The sequence below is a fragment of the Astatotilapia calliptera genome, chromosome 18 (assembly GCF_964374335.1).
Source record: "Astatotilapia calliptera chromosome 18, fAstCal68.1, whole genome shotgun sequence".
In the NCBI taxonomy this organism is placed as follows: Eukaryota; Metazoa; Chordata; class Actinopteri; order Cichliformes; family Cichlidae; genus Astatotilapia; species Astatotilapia calliptera.
In genome coordinates this window covers 27,360,957-27,379,457 of record NC_137439.1, presented here as the reverse complement: position 1 = coordinate 27,379,457, position 18,501 = coordinate 27,360,957, and the positions used below count along the sequence as shown (strand labels likewise).

The 18,501-nt window shown below is 47.4% G+C and overlaps 1 protein-coding gene across 1 annotated transcript in view; it reads right to left on the bottom strand.

Moving 5' to 3' along the window:
- The window catches only part of tmtopsa (teleost multiple tissue opsin a), a 74,513-nt gene extending 57,669 nt beyond the window's left edge, over window positions 1-16,844 (bottom strand). The window contains exon 1 of the mRNA XM_026148692.2: window positions 15,903-16,844. Within this exon, the coding sequence (XP_026004477.1) occupies window positions 15,903-16,275 (373 nt within the window). The 5' untranslated portion in view covers window positions 16,276-16,844. The remainder of the gene's footprint in view (window positions 1-15,902) is intronic.
- Between the last annotated feature and the right edge of the window lie 1,657 nt (window positions 16,845-18,501).

Sequence of the window (18,501 nt, the reverse complement as noted above, 5' to 3'; positions counted from 1 at the left end):
GATTCTTTTGTGGCCTCATGGATGAGTCGTCGATGCACTCTTGGAGTACTTTTGGTAGGTTGGGAAAGTTCAGAAGGTTCAGTACTTTTCTGAGTTTTCTCCATTTGTGGACCGTGGTCCAATGGAGTCCCAAATTTTAGAAATGGCTTTGTAACCCTTTCCAGACTGATAGACGGCAGTGACTTCTTTCCTTTTCCTTCATTAGCTCTTGTGTATTTAAATCTTCAGTTTGCTTCTGTTTGTTGTACTGTGTAGTCTGCTTGTTTGTTTCCTGCTCGTTCCTGCAGGGTATTTCCTGTATTCCGAGTGTACGTACTCATCTTCTATTTGTCAAATATTAAATTATATTTCATGATCTGAAACGTAAGTGTGACACATGCACAGACATACAGCAAGACTACAGACTGCTTGTTCAGTGTGCTCCTGTTGTAAGCTTGAATATAATATTTCACCTTTAATGGGATCATAAAATACAGACTGAAATGTACCGCCTGTCCAAATGTTTTTCTTCTCTAGTGAGAAAAACATGCACAGTCACTGTGATATAAAGCCTCCCAAAGACGTCCTGGCATCACAAGTGCAGCTAAAGTGAGCTTTAAAGTTTATCATAGCGTAGAAAACTATAGCAAAAGAAATCATCTTATATTTATAGTCTGGAGCCTGCAGCAAACCCACACTGCACATTATAAACAGCGGCACTACCCACGGCGTCTCAGTGCAGCACAAGACAGAAATCTCAGAAACCATTTTCATATATATGTATGTAACTGTTCAATACACAACATAATTTTAGTCTTGTCATCCTGTTCACTGGGCCATGCTTAATGACCACTTTTAATTATTATTGTTATTTTACTGTATTTTAAAAAATAAACTGTGCATGAGGTTAGGTAGAGAAAACTAAGTCAGCAGAATAGAAACAAAGTTTAGTTCTGTAGTTGAAAACTTGAGTATTTTTGTCTTGTTTATCCAAATACATTGACTTGACTACACAGTTTCTGTGGTACAGTGTGTTGTGCTTGTCTGTTTACCCCCAGATATTAAACTCAATGTGGTTTGTCCTGCACAGACTGTTAGCTCAGGGCTTTTATGAGCTCTGTTACAGCAATATTCTAAAGTCAACACAGTTTTACAACAGTCCACTTATGTTTCTGTTTGATCTGGGCTGGCTCATAAGAACCAAACCTAAAAAAAAAATTCCAGTTGTTTTTTTAATTTAAGCCAAATCTGTTACTCTCTCTCCCCCTTTTTTTCTGTGAGTTTTGACATGAAAGCCTGGTAACACCGTCCTCCCACAGCAGGTGGACGGGCTACTGTCATTTTTCAGCTGAGATCTAAAGCGGTCGTGTTTATAGCTGGGTATGATCTGTAAAATCTGCTGTAATCCAGTAGCAACGCTTTCAAAAAACTCCTTTTCTACTCCATTATGTGTTTAAATCGGTCTTTCCTCAGGCATCCTCAGATGTTTGACCTTTCCTGTGAGGAATGATTCAGTGACATGAGAGGGAAGCATTTTCTGAATTCTCTGCAAAGTTCCCAAATCTTAAGCATTACACATCATAGTGATATCTGATGAGTGTTTTTGTAATAATCACGTGCAAAACATTTTTAAAGACAGTGAGAAAAATAATTTTCTCACTGCTGATAAGAAAATAAACATCTCTCGTTATTTAAGGCAATGAAAAAAAGATGAAACTTCGTGTTTTAGTGACCATGAAATGTGCAAAGAAGATACTTCAGTTAAGCAGAATCTGATAATACAAAAGTTTTTTGAACTCATGTGGTTCATTTTATTGTTGTTTGCACATCAAATTCTGTTATAGTGTTTTCTCTGCTGCTGTGGACCACGGACTACCAAGTCATCAGCTTAGGAGAAACAATATAATAGATGTAATTTTTGTGATTATAGTGATTATAGTGATTGTAAAGGCTTCCATATTTTCGGCAGAGGAGTTTATTTCAAATAAACAAACTCTCACTGAGCAAGATTGCAATTTCTTTTTAATTCTGCCAGCTGGTGGCCATGCAGCTAAAAAAAAAAGCGTATTCTCAGTTGTGAGATATGCACTGGAGAAAAGAGGAAAGTAGAATGAGAGAGAAGCAGGTGTAACAGTGAAGCTGCAACAAGCAAAGGCAGCAAAATACATGGAATCAACCACCCAAGAAAACAGACATTGCACAAGAGGGGTGAATAAGAGTGCGCAGGCAGGGTGGAGTGAGTGGGCGAGAGTGTCAGGAAAGTTTACAAGATGGCAGTGAGACCTGCTGTGATATGAGATTTGAAAATGGTGGCACTGACAAAAGACGGGGGGTGGCAGAGTCGATCATATTAATATTTTCATTATGAGTGACCATGATGGACATGATTGGAAATGAGTGCATCACAGGGAGAGCTCAGTTTGATCAGTGTGGAGAAAGGCAACGTTAAGCTGGTTTGGACATGTGCAGAGGAGGGGGAGTGGATAAATTGGCAAAAGGATGTTGAAAATGGAGCTACCAAGCGGCAGGAAAAGAGAAAGACCTCAGAGAAGATTCTTAGATGTAGTGAAGGAGGACGTGCAGAAGGTTGGTGTGACAGACAAATGCTAGGGAGAGGATGAGATGGAGGCAGATGATCCACTGTGGCAACCCCACATAAAGGGAACAGATGACAGAAGAACAGCCACAACGAAACAGCATTACAGTTTTGGATGGTTAATGGTTGGATAACCATCGCTAGAGTTTGGTGCAGCATATGTGCAGGCTTCAGATGTCTTTAAGCACTCTGCTTTAAATGGTTTTATTCTGTTCTTTTCTCTGTATGATGCCAAAGATAGGGGGTGTGATGAATACAGTCATCTCAGGAACAGCAGCCCCGCCCATCTGCTGTTCAAACCTTCTATTAGTGAAGGATAGCCAATTAGAAAAAAGTTGGCTTAAAGGGAGAGAAACGAAAAAATAAACTAGATGAGCTGACGTGCTTCACAAAGACCCAGTATGAGATTAATAATTTTAAACTGTGAAGTTTAAAATACAATAGAGTCTGACAGTAATAATATGAAAATGTAAATCAGCAGAATGGGTCACCTTTAAGAAATGTCTTTAGTTTTGAATGTACCTGAGACTGCGGCAGGACTAAAAGCTGAGCTGGCAGCCTGATGTAGCAGTATAAGGCAAGGCAAGTTTCTTTATATAGCACAATCAACAGCAAGGTGATTCAAAGTGCTTTACAGAGACATTAAAAAACAGAAACAAATAAAAACCATGATTTAAAATGAAAAAGAAAGAGTACATTTTGAAATTTAAGCTTAAACGTGTGGATTTGGTGTTTTATTCAAATGCAGCCGAGAATAGGGGAGTCTTCAACCTGGATTTAAATAAACTGAGTGTTTCAGCTGATCTGAGGCTTTCCGGGAGTTTGTTCCAGATATATGGAGCATAAAAGCTGAATGCAGCTTCTCCGTGTCTGGTTCTGACTCTGGGAACAGATAAAAAACCGGATCCAGATGACCTGAGGGATCTGGAAGGTTCATACTGGGTCAGGAGGTCACTGATGTATTTTGGTCCTAAACCATTCAGAGCTTTATAGACCAGCATCAGAACTTTAAAGTCTATCCTCTGACGAACAGGCAGCCAGTGTAAAGACCTCAGAGCTGGACTGATGTGGTCCACTTTTTTGGTCTTAGTGAGGACTCGAGCAGCAGAGTTCTGAATGACTGCAGTTGTCTGACTGATTTTTTAGGTAGACCTGTAAAGATGCTGTTACAGTAATCAAGCCTACTAAAGATGAATGCATGGACTAGTTTTTCCAGGTCCTGTTGAGACATCAGATCTTTTATCCTTGAAATATTCTTGAGATGATAGTAAGCTAATTTTGTTATTGTCTTAATGTGTTTTTCTAAGTTTAGGTCTGCATCCATCACCACTACTGGTTTGTGGTTTTTAGGTATATTGAAGTTCTCTGGTGACCTGTAATCATTTTTCTTTGGCTCCAAAGACTATTACTTCAGTTTTGTTTTTGTTTAGCTGGAGAAAATTGTGGCACAACCAGTCATTAATTTCCTCAATGCATTTACCAAGAGCCTGTACAGGGCCTTGGTCTCCTGGTGACATTGTGATATATATTTGTGTGTCATCTGCATAGCTGTGGTAGTTTATTTTGTTGTTCTTTATAATCTGTGCCAGTGGGAGCATGTAAATGTTAAACAGAAGGGGTCCCAAGATGGAACCTTGGGGAACTCCACATGTGATACTTGTCTGCTCAGATGTGAAGTTACCTATTGATACAAAGTATTTCCTTTTTTCTAAGTATGTTTTGAACCAGTTTAGTACAGTTCCTGAAAGACCTGCCCAGTTCTCCAGTCGTTTGAGTAATATATTGTGGTCAACTGTGTCAAATGCTGCACTGAGATCCAGTAAAACTAAGACTGACATTTTTCCACTGTCTGTATTCAGACATATGTCATTGAACACTTTGGTCAGAGCGGTTTCAGTGCTGTGGTTCTGTCTAAAACCTGACTGGAAGGCATCATAGCAGTTATTCTGTTTTAAGAAGTAACTCAGCTGTTGAGAAACTGCTTTTTCAATGATCTTACTTAAAAATGGGAGATTTGAGATCGGCCTGTAGTTGTTCATTTGTGTCTTGTCAAGATTGTCCTTTTTCAGTATAGGTTTTATTACAGCAGTTTTTAGTGGTTCTGGAAACACACCTGACATTAAAGAAAGGTTGATGATCTGTAACAGGTCTGACTCCAAAGTCTTTGAGACCTTTTTGAAAAAACTTGTTGGCAGGACGTCTAAACAGCAAGAGGAGGAGTTCAGTTGACCCAAGATGTCCTCCAGGTCTTTGCTGTTAATAGGGTGTGGCGGAGGCGTGGCCCCGGGCGCAGCTGCAGGGGAGGAGTGGAGCAGAAGGCTCAACAGGGCGGCGCCGCGAGGCCGGTAAGAACAGCTGATGGTGTTTATGTACTGATGATGGTCTCCCTCCGCTGTGTTTATAGTGAGACGGGGAGGAGCGGCCAGGAGAGATCAGCTGGGCTCGTGAGCTGTCAGGCTGTGCGACTGATTCAGCTGTCAAAACTAACAGTGACAAATAAATGTGGAAGTTGGCAGTACATACCTGCGTGTGCGTGTATTTGTGCCTGGTGTATCCCACAAGTGGTGCCGAAACCCAGGAAAGTGCTGGTGGGGGAATGTCCGACCCACAGGCCGCGCCACCCACCCAGCCCCTGCAATTCTTGGCGCAGATGCTAGCGGAGATGGCGACGATGAGCCGGGATCAGGCGGCCGACCAGCGTGCCCACCTGGCCGCGCTGTGGGAGCAAACGGACCGACAGACGCAAGTTCTGGAGCGGCTGGTCGGGGCCGCTGCCACGCCGAAGCCCTCGCCACTGTCGGTGGCGGTGCCCCGGATGGGGGACGGGGACGACCCACAGGTTTTTTTGGAGACCTTCCGTGCCATGGTGGAGGCTTGCCAATGGCCACGGGAGGAGTGGGCTCTGCGGCTGCTCCCCCTGCTGTCTGGGGAGGCACAAACAGCGGCCCTGAGTCTGCCTCCGGCGTCGAGGAGCAGCTTCCCGGATGTGAGCCGGGCGGTGGTGGACAGGCTGGGGCTCACCGCCGAAGACCATCGCCGGCGGTTCCGGGCCTGTCGGCTGGCTGCAACGGACCGACCATTCGCCTGGGCCCGGCAGCTGCGCGACGCGGCGGTGCGCTGGCTGCAGCCGGGAGCATCGGAGGGCGAGACGAAGCTGGTGGACAAGGTGGTGCTGGAGCAGTTCACGGAGGGATTGCCAGCGGAGACGGCGAGATGGGTCCGGTGCCACCGGCCCGCAAGCTTGGAGGTAGCGGTGACGCTGGCGGAGGACCACCTTGCCGCTGGAGCAGGGGAGCCCGGGGACGCCGGACGGAGGCCGAACAAACAGGCCCCAGTGCCGGCCCCGAGACGCCGTGTGCCGGCACCAGGGCAGGCAGAGCGGCCGCCGGCGCTGAGCCCCACTAACCCTTTCGCGGCATTGGTGCCGTCCAGGGGAACCGAGCCGAGTGGAGCCGCCCCCGAGCCACGGAGGGCAGCACAGACGCCGGGGCCGGAGTGTTGGAAGTGCGGGCAGCCGGGACACCTGAGGAGGGAGTGTCCGCTTATGGAAGTGGGGCAGGTGTTCCGCGTTGTTGGCGCCCCAGCACCCTCCCCCGGTCCAGGAGGGACATACAGTATTCCGGTAAGGACTCGAGGGGGTATACGCCAAGCGTTGGTGGACACGGGCTGCACACAGACCCTCGTGCACCAAGGCTTGGTTCGCCCCGGGGCATTATTGGAGGCAGAATGGGTGGAGGTGAGGTGTGTTCATGGTGATGTGCACCGGTACCTCATAGTGCCGCTGCTGCTAAAATACAAGGGCCATACACATAGGGTAACGGCGGCGGTTAGCCCGCGCCTGTCGCACCCCCTGATTCTGGGTACCAATTGGCCGGGGTTTCATCAGCTACTGGGGCAGTACGCGGGGGTGCGATCACGACCGGAAGCGGGGTGTAGCGTGTGCGCAGCATTCAGCGGTGACGCGGGGTCGTCCGACACCGACTCCGGGGGGGAGGAGCCGGCGGGTCCCTCACGGGACGTCCCGCCGGCCCCGGAAGTGTCCCCCATGGGTGATTTCCCACTGGAGCAGTCTCGTGACGGCACCCTACGCTCAGCCTTTGACCAAGTGATGGCTATTGATGGTCACGTGGTGCGCCCTGAGGCCGCGCAGACCTACCCGCGTTTCGTCTTATTAAATGACCGATTATATCGAGTGAGTCGTGACACTCAGACTGAGGAAACACACACCCAGTTGTTGGTGCCGCAGGGCCGCCGGGAAACACTTTTCCAGGTGGCCCACTATAACCCCATGGCAGGGCATATGGGCTACGAGAAAACTCTGGAGCGAATAACGGCCCGATTTTATTGGCCGGGCATCCGAGCGGATGTGCGCCGCTGGTGCGCGTCCTGCCCGGACTGCCAGCTTGTTAACCAGCCGGCCATACCGAGAGCGCCTCTGCGCCCTCTCCCCCTCATTGAGGTCCCGTTTGAGCGCATCGGCATGGACCTCATCGGGCCGTTTCACCGGAGTGCACGCGGTTACCGCTTTGTGTTAGTCCTGGTGGATTACGCAACGCGGTACCCGGAAGCAGTTCCGCTGCGCACCATCTCGGCTAAGAGTGTGGCGCAGGCACTGTTTCAGGTCATCTCCCGAGTCGGAATCCCGAAAGAGATACTGACTGACCAGGGCACGTTGTTTATGTCTCGTACACTGCGGGAACTGTACGAATTACTGGGCATTAAATCTATTCGGACCAGCGTCTACCACCCTCAGACTGACGGGCTGGTGGAGCGGCTGAATAAGACCTTAAAGTCCATGATTCGGAAGTTCATTAACGAGGATGAACGCAATTGGGATCACTGGCTAGACCCTCTGTTATTCGCAGTGCGGGAGGTGCCCCAGGCCTCCACGGGATTTTCTCCCTTTGAACTGCTGTTTGGCAGGAAGCCACGTGGGGTGCTCGACCTGATTAAAGAAAGCTGGGAGGACGGTCCGAGCCCCGCCAAAAATGAGATTCAGTACGTGTTGGACCTGAGAGCAAAACTCCACACTTTGGGGAGGTTGTCACGGGAGAATTTGCTCCAGGCTCAGCAGCGTCAGCAACGCCTGTATGACAGAGGGGCTAGACTCAGGCAATTTTCACCGGGAGATAAAGTGTTTGTGTTACTCCCTTCTTCCAGCTCGAAGTTGCTCGCCAAGTGGCAAGGTCCCTTTGTGGTCACACGGCGAGTCGGGGACGTGGACTATGAGGTCGCTCGGTCGGACAGGGGAGGAGCCACGCAGATTTATCACCTCAATCTCCTCAAACAGTGGCGAGAGGTCGAAACCGCTTCTCTGGTGAGCCTGGTGAAGGAGAGAGATGAGTTGGGGCCTGAGGTGCCAAATTCTATCATTCCCACCTCCCTCCCTTGTGATGACCATCTCACACAGGCCCAGAGAGCGGATGTTGTCGCGTTGCAACAGCGTTTTGCGGACGTGTTCTCCCCCCCTGCCCGGCCGGACGTCCCTCATCGAGCACCATTTCGAGACGCAGCCCGGCGTGACGGTGCGTTCACGGCCCTACAGGCTCCCGGAGCATAAGCGAAAAATCGTGCAGAGGGAATTAGCGGAAATGCTGAGGATGGGAGTAATAGAAGAGTCGCACAGCGCCTGGTGTAGCCCCATCGTTCTGGTGGCGAAGAAGGATGGGTCTATCGCAGGGTGAACGAAGTGTCACGCTTTGATGCCTACCCCATGCCTCGGGTCGACGAGCTCCTGGACCGGTTAGGCACGGCCCGCTTTTTCACGACGCTGGACTTAACCAAGGGCTATTGGCAGATTCCCTTGTCTGCCGAGGCCAGGGAGAAAACGGCCTTCTCCACTCCGTACGGTTTGTACCAGTTCGTGACACTCCCGTTCGGCCTGTTCGGGGCCCCGGCCACTTTCCAGCGTCTCATGGACCGGGTGCTGCGTCCGCACGCGACGTATGCTGCCGCCTACCTGGATGACGTGATCATCCACAGCGACACCTGGGCGGAGCATGTGCTGCGGGTGGCCGCGGTCCTGGAGTCCCTGAGGGGGGCGGGGCTCACGGCCAATCCGAGGAAGTGCGCGGTTGGACGGAGGGAGGTGCAGTATCTGGGGTACCACCTGGGGAGCGGGCAGGTGCGTCCACAGGTGGAGAAGACGGCGGCTATCGCATCCTGCCCGCGCCCCAGGACGAAAAAGGAGGTGAGACGGTTCTTGGGGTTGGCGGGTTACGCAGCCAGTGTTGGGGAGTAACGGAATACATGTACCGCCGTTACGTATTTAGAATACAAAATATGAGTAACTGTATTCCGTTACAGTTACCGTTTTAAAAGGTGGTATTCAGAATACAGTTACTTTGTTGAAATAAATGGATTACACTGCGGTACTTTCCTGTTTCATTTAGTCGCGGGTCAGAACTGTTTGGGTTTTGTTTGACAGCTACGTTCTTTCGTTCCAGGCGGCAGCGTTACGGTTGCCATGGTTACAGGGCGACGCTCTCTCTCTCTGCGACTGTGTGTTTCCTGGGTGAGAGAGAGCGCCTTTTCGTTGTTGTGCTAAGCTAACAGGCAGAATGCTACAAGCATAGCTCTAAAGAATGTAGCATCATGGGCAGTATAGTCCGTGTTGCAGGGAGAATGCACTGCCATACACGTTATGTGTCTGTGAGCGCGAGGAGGGAGAAAAAGGCGAGTGGAAAGGTACGAGTTGTCGTCGTGGAAAAACGGGAGCTGGAAGCATGTAAATATAATAATAACCACTGCAGCCAAGAAGAGTGCCTGACGAGCCCAGTTGTAAGTAAGCTATTAAGACTCGACTGTACACCGTGTTCGTGTTTTCCTCCGAAAACAATAAGTTCCGTTGGAGCAGTCTTTCAACGCCTCTCTCTGTCTCTGGCAAGAAAAATTGACCCACACAACAAAGTAAAGCTATTTTTCGGCTATGAGCCGACAGGGACCCCGCCGTATTAGTCAGAGGTCCCTTTACTACAGTTCGGAGTCACGGACCTTCAGTAATAGTAATAAATCACACAGCAATAGTACATTCACGTTGTTGTAAAAAGCACGATAATATATTAAGTAATCCAAAGTATTCAGAATACGTTACTCTCATTGAGTAACGTAACGGAATACGTTACAGAATACATTTTGGGGCATGTATTCTGTATTCTGTAACGGAATACATTTTAAAAGTAACCTTCCCAACACTGTGCGCAGCTAACCAGCCCCCTGACCGATCTCACTCGAAAGGGTTCCCCGGATCTGGTCCAGTGGACGGGGCCGTGCCAGGCGGCGTTTGTGCGAGTGAAAAATGCTCTCTGTGGGGAGCCGCTGCTTCACACTCCTAACTTTTCCCTCCCGTTTGTTCTGCAGACTGACACCTCGGACAGAGGGCTGGGAGCCGTTTTGTCTCAGCAGGTGAGGGGGGCTGACCGCCCTGTCCTGTACATCAGCCGGAAGCTGGCGGAGCGCGAGCGCCGGTACAGCACCGTGGAGAAGGAGTGCCTGGCCATCCGGTGGGCGGTCGGCTCCCTGCGCTATTACCTCCTGGGACGCTCATTCACCCTCTGTTCGGACCATGCCCCGCTGCAGTGGCTCCACCGCATGAAGGATGCCAACGCCCGGATCACCCGGTGGTATCTGGCGTTGCAGCCCTTTAAGTTCAAGGTGATCCATAGGCCGGGGGCGCAGATGGCGGTGGCCGATTTCCTCTCTCGCTCGCGGGAGGGGGAGTTGGCTTGGCCGGATGGCTCCCCGGCCTCGAACGGGCGGTGGGGGTGTGTGGCGGAGGCGTGGCCCCGGGCGCAGCTGCAGGGGAGGAGTGGAGCAGAAGGCTCAACAGGGCGGCGCCGCGAGGCCGGTAAGAACAGCTGATGGTGTTTATGTACTGATGATGGTCTCCCTCCGCTGTGTTTATAGTGAGACGGGGAGGAGCGGCCAGGAGAGATCAGCTGGGCTCGTGAGCTGTCAGGCTGTGCGACTGATTCAGCTGTCAAAACTAACAGTGACAAATAAATGTGGAAGTTGGCAGTACATACCTGCGTGTACGTGTATTTGTGCCTGGTGTATCCCACATAGGGTGAAACTGTTTCATGGTGTTTAAACTGTTTTTTGGTGGACACAGTACATATCCTGAATCTGCTGTTGATGTACCAATTGTTTGTCTAATCTTTTGGATTTTGTCTTTGAAGAATTTGGCAAAGTCATTGCAGGCCATGGTTGAATGAAGTTCAGCTGCCACTGACACAGGAGGGTTTGTTAGCCTGTCAACTGTAGCAAATAAGACTCGAGCATTATGACTGTTTTTGGTGATGATGTCAGAGAAGTAGGACCTCCTTGCACTCCTCAGTTGTAAATTAGAATTGTGAAGTTTCTCTTTATAGATGTCATAATGAACCTGGAGGTTTGTTTTTCTCCATCTGCGCTCAGCTTTCCTACGCTCTCTTTTTTCATTTTTCACCAGTGTGGAGTTTCTCCATGGAGACTTCTTCCTTCCAGAGATAACCTTCACCTTAATGGGAGCAATAGTGTCCATTACATTTAACATTTTAGCATTGAAGCTATTGACGAGCTCATTGACTGAAGTATAACTGTAACCTGATCCAGAGTACAGTACTGATGCATCCCTAATAGCATGAGGAAAATAATATACTGCTGAAGAGAAGAGCATTTCATCTTAAACAACATACTTTATTGGCTGTGGTCATGAGTCTCGGGTCAGGTTGGTAAGCATGTGCATATTGTATATCTTCCAGACAACAGCTGAATATAAATTTCTCCAATATCCCTTAAGCAGTTTTTAAGAACTGTCACAATAAATCAAACTTCACATTTACTAAAAACTAATTAGCAAATCTCTTCCACGGCTCAAAATTAACCCAAAATTGAATACTGGCATCATGTTGCTGAAGTCTTCTGGTCTCAGGCTCATGGAAACTGTTGTAGTTGATTTAATTCATTGCTTTTAATGGGAAAACTAGATTATAGCAGCAGATCCCCTACAACTTTCACCTACCCGATGAGTACAACACTGTCTCTGCTTTGCAAGGTTCTTTGTATGAATAAATCCATTATTAGAGGCCATGTAATATCATCATGAAAGACACCCACACATCTTTGGATATAACTTTGATAGCATCTGAAATCAAACATCACCCTGCATCAATCTTTTACTGCTCTGGCAGGATCAAATGTATCAGCTGAATGTAATATTCCAAAATGAAACATCTTATGATGTGATAACATCTGAAATATATATATATATATATATATATATATATGTATAAAGGAACAGTCTTTGTTCTCCTGCCTGTGTGACATTCACTCGCCACTTCTGTCTTGCTTTTCTGTTAGAAACCATCTGCTTCTGCATCACTCCTTTGATACCGTATATCCAGGAAAAGACAGTTTGAATGAAAAACACAGGATTGAGTAAAGCTGTGTTTATTCAGAAGATCCCGCGAAACCAGCGCGATACGCACCGAGTCTACTAAGAGACATCAAACGTGCGTACCTCTTATTCGATTTTCCCCGCTTTGGATAAGAAGTCAGAGCATACGGACATGATCATTCACACTAATGAATGCTGAACACCAGACACACATCACGTCCTAAACATATTTTTGGGTCTCTGCTATGCAAGACCTTTAATTCAGTATTTATTACCGTGCCTCATTAGTCGGCTTGCTTGCTATGACCTTTACAGCAGGGCAGCATTGTTCTGCTTTCTTTCTCCCTACTGAGAATTCTGCGTAGCGTCCTGACAAATTAACATCACTCAGGCCAAAAGTTGTGCGCACCAACATGATGCACATATTCGTGCATTTTCCTTTCCCCCCACGTGCACGCTCATCAGTTTGCCCGCCTATTTCGGTGATGCTGCTGTGCACAGGTCAGCGAGTGAGTGTATGCGGAAAGCAATCTGACTCCAATATGTGGTGAGTGGCCCCCAGCAGTGCAAGGTTAATCCAGCGACTGTGTGCAGAGCCTGCTTGAAGAAGGAGGCATGCAGGAAGACATAGACGAGCTGTCAGAGACAGAAAAAAAAAGATCCTGTCCTGTTCATCTTCAGTATAATGGAAGACACTAAAAGTTCAGCAAGACAGAGAAGAAAATGCAAAGAGGCGGGTAGAAGAGGTGAAGCAGCTAAATGGATGCCAGGAGGCTGATGGCAGTGGGTGAGGAGGTCCAGATAAAGACACACACACATGCACATGCATGCGTCTCCACAAATTGTGTTCAGTGGGTGCTCTTGGCACAAAAGTCAATGCAATACATCTTCAATTGTTCAGTCATTCAAACATCTAAGACTGTGAGCAGAAAGAAGAAATCGATGTGAAGAGAGAGCAGGAATACGACGTGCTAACGCCACGCTAACAATGTCTTCTGTCACTGACAGTGATGCCCTCTAATTTGAAGGAACATCGATCACTCAGAAAAGCTTCGCGGAGATTCGATGAATACAGAGACTGTCGCTTTGTCAAAGCGGCACCCGGCATAATTCACCCAAACAATCAATTTCACTTTTCCTTTCTCTGGCCCTCCCTCACTCTTTCATTCTGGTTTTATGAGGCCATTGAGGAATTACTCATCCATAACCAGTGGAGGCTCTAATGATGTCTGTGAGATATTTCTCTCTCTCTCTCTCTCTCCCTCACACACACACACTGTCTCCCTACAATATTTACGTTTGTCGAAGCCCAGTTTTTTTGTCAGATGTTTAATAAATTGGCTCTTTGTGGAGGTCAGTGTTACATATTTTCACATGGTGCTTAATCTTGGTCTAACACTCGAGTTAGCGAGACGGTGGATGCGATCAAAGCTCGCTCAGATACTGTAAAATGATTGGAAGTTTGCCTTTTTTGCACCATGATAAGACAGAAATAAAGTTTTGGAAATTGCCAACTTATCCCAGAGGAAGCGAGTGTACCAGTCGAGAGCCTGTTTTGAATTTAAAAGGCTGACAGATTCACGAGGCTCTTGTGGAAAGTAAAATGCAATTTAGTTAGTGTGCACTGCGGGTAAATGTTAGCCAGAGATCAAGGTGTGAAAGAGCTGATAAAAGCAGGGGATTAAAACCCCTGCTGGACTTGTTTGCTCCGTGTTTAGCCTCTTCCTTTGTCGCCTGGATAGGAAGGTTTCGGTGCTCACATAATGCACAAAGTGACCACAAAGAAGCGTGACGACCTCAGGGCCACAGAATGACCATAAAGTAAGGATGGGAAATTATGTAACACAAATGTTTCTCAAGTAGAAATCAGACTTTTATCTCGGAGGGATTTTTGCTTCACAGCAACTGGACTCTCACATAGGTGGCTAACAAGCTGTAATCCTATTCGAGATAAGATCAAACGCCCGAAATCTTTAGTTGCAGCAGGTATCAGAGGACCTAATGTTTGGCTCCAGTGGCCATTTCTCAGCTTAAAGCAGGCCTTTAAACATCAGAAGATTAGATGTGTTGAAGTGAGTGAGAGAAGTTTTAGAAAAGATTTATCAGCCCTTGCAAACTTCATCAGTGAAAGGCTGCCACCGCTGACCGCAGACATCCAGCATGAACACTCGGTCCGTTCGCAGCTGCACAAAGAATTTGTGGTCTCTGTAACTGAAAAGCTCAAAGTTTTTCAGGTTTTCATCTAATGTTTTTTTAAGTCTTCCCAAAGGTGACTTGTGTGTTTTGATTCAACTGAAAAGTGAACTTTAGGAATTCTTCTTTTTCAACTTGTTACCTGTCAAGCAACTAAAATATGAACTGATTTAAAAGCAAGAGGGAACTGGTATAATATACAGCAGTGATAAAGATTCAAGATGGGACATCCTGCCTTTCAGTGTCTGTGACTCTGTTCATTAAACACTTTAAATCAGGCACTGGGCCAAGGACTCCTGCTGACAGAAGAACATTTTCATCTTTTATACAGAAATAAGGCTTGCAAAAAAGAGAACTTCATCCAAGTGACTCGGATGTGTGCACTGACGGTTTTAATTAATACAACTCTTAGAGGACAATTAATGTAAGTCTGTGTTTAATGCTAATTGAAACTCCTTGTTTGCTGCTGGTATAGAGCACACCTGGTCTGATCGCTCTACTTTAATTCCACAATCCAGTCTGGCCCAGTATCAAGCAAGTGCGTACCAGCATTATTCTCTATTGTGTGCATCATTATACCCAATTTATTTATGTCAGCACTGCTGAGCAAAGGTATAGCAGCATCCCGTTTTCTCATTACACAGCTTTCCCCCTTGGAAATGTTTTATTCTGCAACAAATGCTGCAGATGTACCTGCCATGGAGGCAGACAGCGTCGCCACAGCCCGCTACAGACCTGCAGGAGCAGCTAAATGAACAGTGCACAGTGAGGAGGTTTGATTCGCCTCAGGTACAGCCTCTCAACTAAACGGTAATAAGCATTTAGCGGCCATTTAATAGCAGGTTGCACACAAAAATCACCAGCTGACAGTACTGTGACATGCTGCAGAGTTCATAATGGAATTCGAACAAACGATTTCTAAATGACTAAATTACTTTCGTGAAACCGTGGAGCTGTCTTATGACAAGGAGAATGTCAAAATGATGCACACAGCTGCAGAAGGGACCGGTACGGTACGGTCTGTCACGGAGCTCCATCCAGACCACATCCACAGATATAATGACCAGTACCGCACCTGGACCAAACCTGCGCATCTTTATGTGAAAGCTTCATCGGGATTATGAGAGGAGATGTGCAACTCGAATCACGGATTGGATTCATGAACCAGTTGACTCGTGCAGAATGAGTTTTTTATTTGCTTGTTTGTTTGTTTTTTAAAACAATAAAACGTAATAAGATAACCTCCACTTTAAGCGATACCTTAATGAAAGACCTTAATGACGTAGGAGACTGCAGGATGATCCCACCCAAAATGCACGAAACGAACGAGAGAAAGCTTGCAATAAACAAAATGCCTTGTTCCAGCAGCGACGAGTCATGCAGAACGAACAAACAGCTGTAATAACAGGCTCTTATTGTCTCCAGAGTGGCACACGAGCATTGCTCATTATCTCCAGATTTAATTCATTAGGAGTCCGAAGATTTTTAAGCTTTTCTGTGAAAGTTTGATATGGCTTCACACATGACTCAGTGCACGAGAGACAGTTGGACATTTTTACGTTTTCTTTTTCAAAATCATCATTTCGTCTGTACGAATAAAGCATACCACGATCCAGTCTACAAAGCGCAGTGCTCTGGAGAGGATCCACGCATTCCGCGCAGCAACACTCACGACCTCGTGTGAAATAAAGAATATAGAGCCTGTATACAGTACAGAAACCTATTGCACCACCTAACTGATCCCGCATTTGTACTCACCACAGAGCGAGTTGGCGAAGCCGTACCACACGCAGCCCCGTTCCCCTATGAGCCACCTTCCTTGCGTGCTGGCCGCGAAGCTGAACGGAGTCCCCAGTACGCACACCAGCAGGTCGCTGATGGAAATGTTCATCAGGAGCAGGTTGATGGGCGACCGCAGCATCTTGTAGCGGCAGAAAAGAACAAGCACCAGCAGGTTGTTAATAAGTCCGAAAGTGCCGATAAAGCCCAGGCACACAGCCACTACCAGGTTCCCAGTCGGGGTGAGAGCGGTCCGGTATGATCCGCCCCCCAGGTGCCCTTCCCCGGCTCCGGCACACAGAGCGCTGTTGAAATCCGCGCAGCCGCTCAGGCTCACGTTGGACACGATCATGGCAGTCCTGGTGTCACTGCGGTGCCACACCGAGTGACCACGGTAGCTAATATATCATCGGTATTTCTTTTTTTCCTCCTGTGTGGAAAAAGAACCGTAGCCGACAACACTTGTTGCTTTAAAAAGAAACGTCAAGTAGAGCCAAGCGGACAAGTGGGGTGATAAATAGTTGTTGTTTTTGCTCTTTTTTTGGTGGGGATGTCAAAACTTTGTCTTTGTTCAGGGGGAGGGGAGTGTTCGTAAACAGGAATATATCTTTAAAAAGAAATGAAAGAAAGAAAAGGAATAAAGTTTGTAGGCTTTGCTCCACCGTGTGGATGTCTACAGTGTGCACTCGCACTCTTTCCGGAGACGCTCCTGTCTCTCACGCAAACACCTTCTCTCTCTGTCCGTGTTTAAATCACCGTGGCCCGCTCTCCGGTAGCTGACGTTCGGTGACTGGGAGGGTGTGTGGGTGGAAGGAGCGGCGTTGGGCATCCAGCAGCATCGACCAATCGGGCGATAATGGCGCTCCTCGAAGAGAAACGCCAACCCGCTCTTGCTCAGAGCGCGACTCGACGAAAAGTCCCGCTCAATAAAGTTTATGGAGCTGCTCTTCCCCACCACCACCCCAGCCCCACCTCTGCTCTGACGTCCTCAGTGCAGGTATCGATGCTCGGCGCTGTCCGAGGTGCTGAACCAATTCCACTAATCAACGGTGCGTCCAAGTCTGCATGCATGTAAATGAAGTCAATACCGTAGCAGTAGAAAGGTAGAAGCCCCCGGCTCTTTAATATATCACCACCAGTTATAGCATTTCACTGTCTTTATTTAGAAAGCATCTCTCGCAGTGGGAAATGTTATGCAGTCTTTCTAAATCAGGCACAAAAGCAATGAGCCGCCCTAAATGAATCAGGTGAATAATCACTCCGGCGTTAATGGGGAGATTTCCAGCCGACTTTGGGGCTGTTTTAGATTATAACGAGGTCACCGTGCAGCACTGGGTTTGAGCGGAAGGTTGAAACTCTGCGTGTGAAGTCACAATGTACAGATGTCTGGGCCTCACCCGCCTCCAATCTGCCAGCTCTGTAAAACTCCATGAATTGCATTTTCAGCCAGGAATAACGAGGAGCAGTGAAATGCTAAAACATGAGTGTCAGGCATCTTCTCTCCTGGCGTCCATATATTCCGCTGCAGGCAGAGAGGAGTCGTAGCATTTGTGTGCAGATAGCACACCGTGCACTGCTGAACCTTGACTCACTTCTGAGTCAAACAAGCGCAACCTTTCCTCCACATGCTAAACTAACCTCTCAACTCTTATCTCTAAACACGCGCGTGGCATGTCTGACAGATAATGCAGTTGTTGTTTTTTTCGTTTGTGCGAGGAACAGCATGTCGCCTTTCACTTTGATTTAAACGGAGTTTTATGTTGAAGCGACAGTAAGCAGATAAAAAAAAGCTGAGTGAACAAATAGATCCGTTTGCATCAGCAATAACATAACTTTGAGTCTCTTCTGGTTGTTGCAGCTTTATGTGTCATGTCAGCAGACACAGACAAACAGTACACACAAAAAAATAATTAATAAACCACCAGTTCAACGATTGTCAGCAATTAGCTGATGATTAAAAGCAAATCCTGGTAGCCAGACAAATATCGACTGCATGCGAGTGGGAGGGCAACAATTTGGTGCTAAAGCAGTGTGATAAAAATATCCCTCTTTTGCATCTCTTGACTTTGCATGCAATGGAAAGTTCCAGAATTAGATGGGGAAACTTAGTCTTACCTTCCCAGTGTGTTCTAACACTTTCCAAATAGGCCCCTTGTCACAGTGGAGCGAGGTAATTACCTGTGAAAACTGTACAGTGACATTTACTCTGACAACATCTTCCCCATATGCAGGCCTAATTGAGTTGAATCAAGACACTTGGGTTTCTGCTGTGAATACCACCCTCATTTAGTCATCGCAGTGGGATTGGGCGGTTGGTATTTAGGTGGGTTTCTAGGTCAATTTGGCGACTGTGCTCTGAGGAGATGTCCAGGACGATGAAGTGCAAATGGGGTCAGAAGGTTGTCTCAGAGATTCTGTTTTATGTGTAAATCAGAGGAAAAGTGCTAGCAGAATGGTGCTTTATGGATAATATCACATTTAGTTGATTTGTTATGGACTGTTACCTGTTTGGTCACATTAAATCTGTCTTGCTGTTCCCCCAAAGAGACACACAGTTCTGTCACTGTAGCCCAATTTC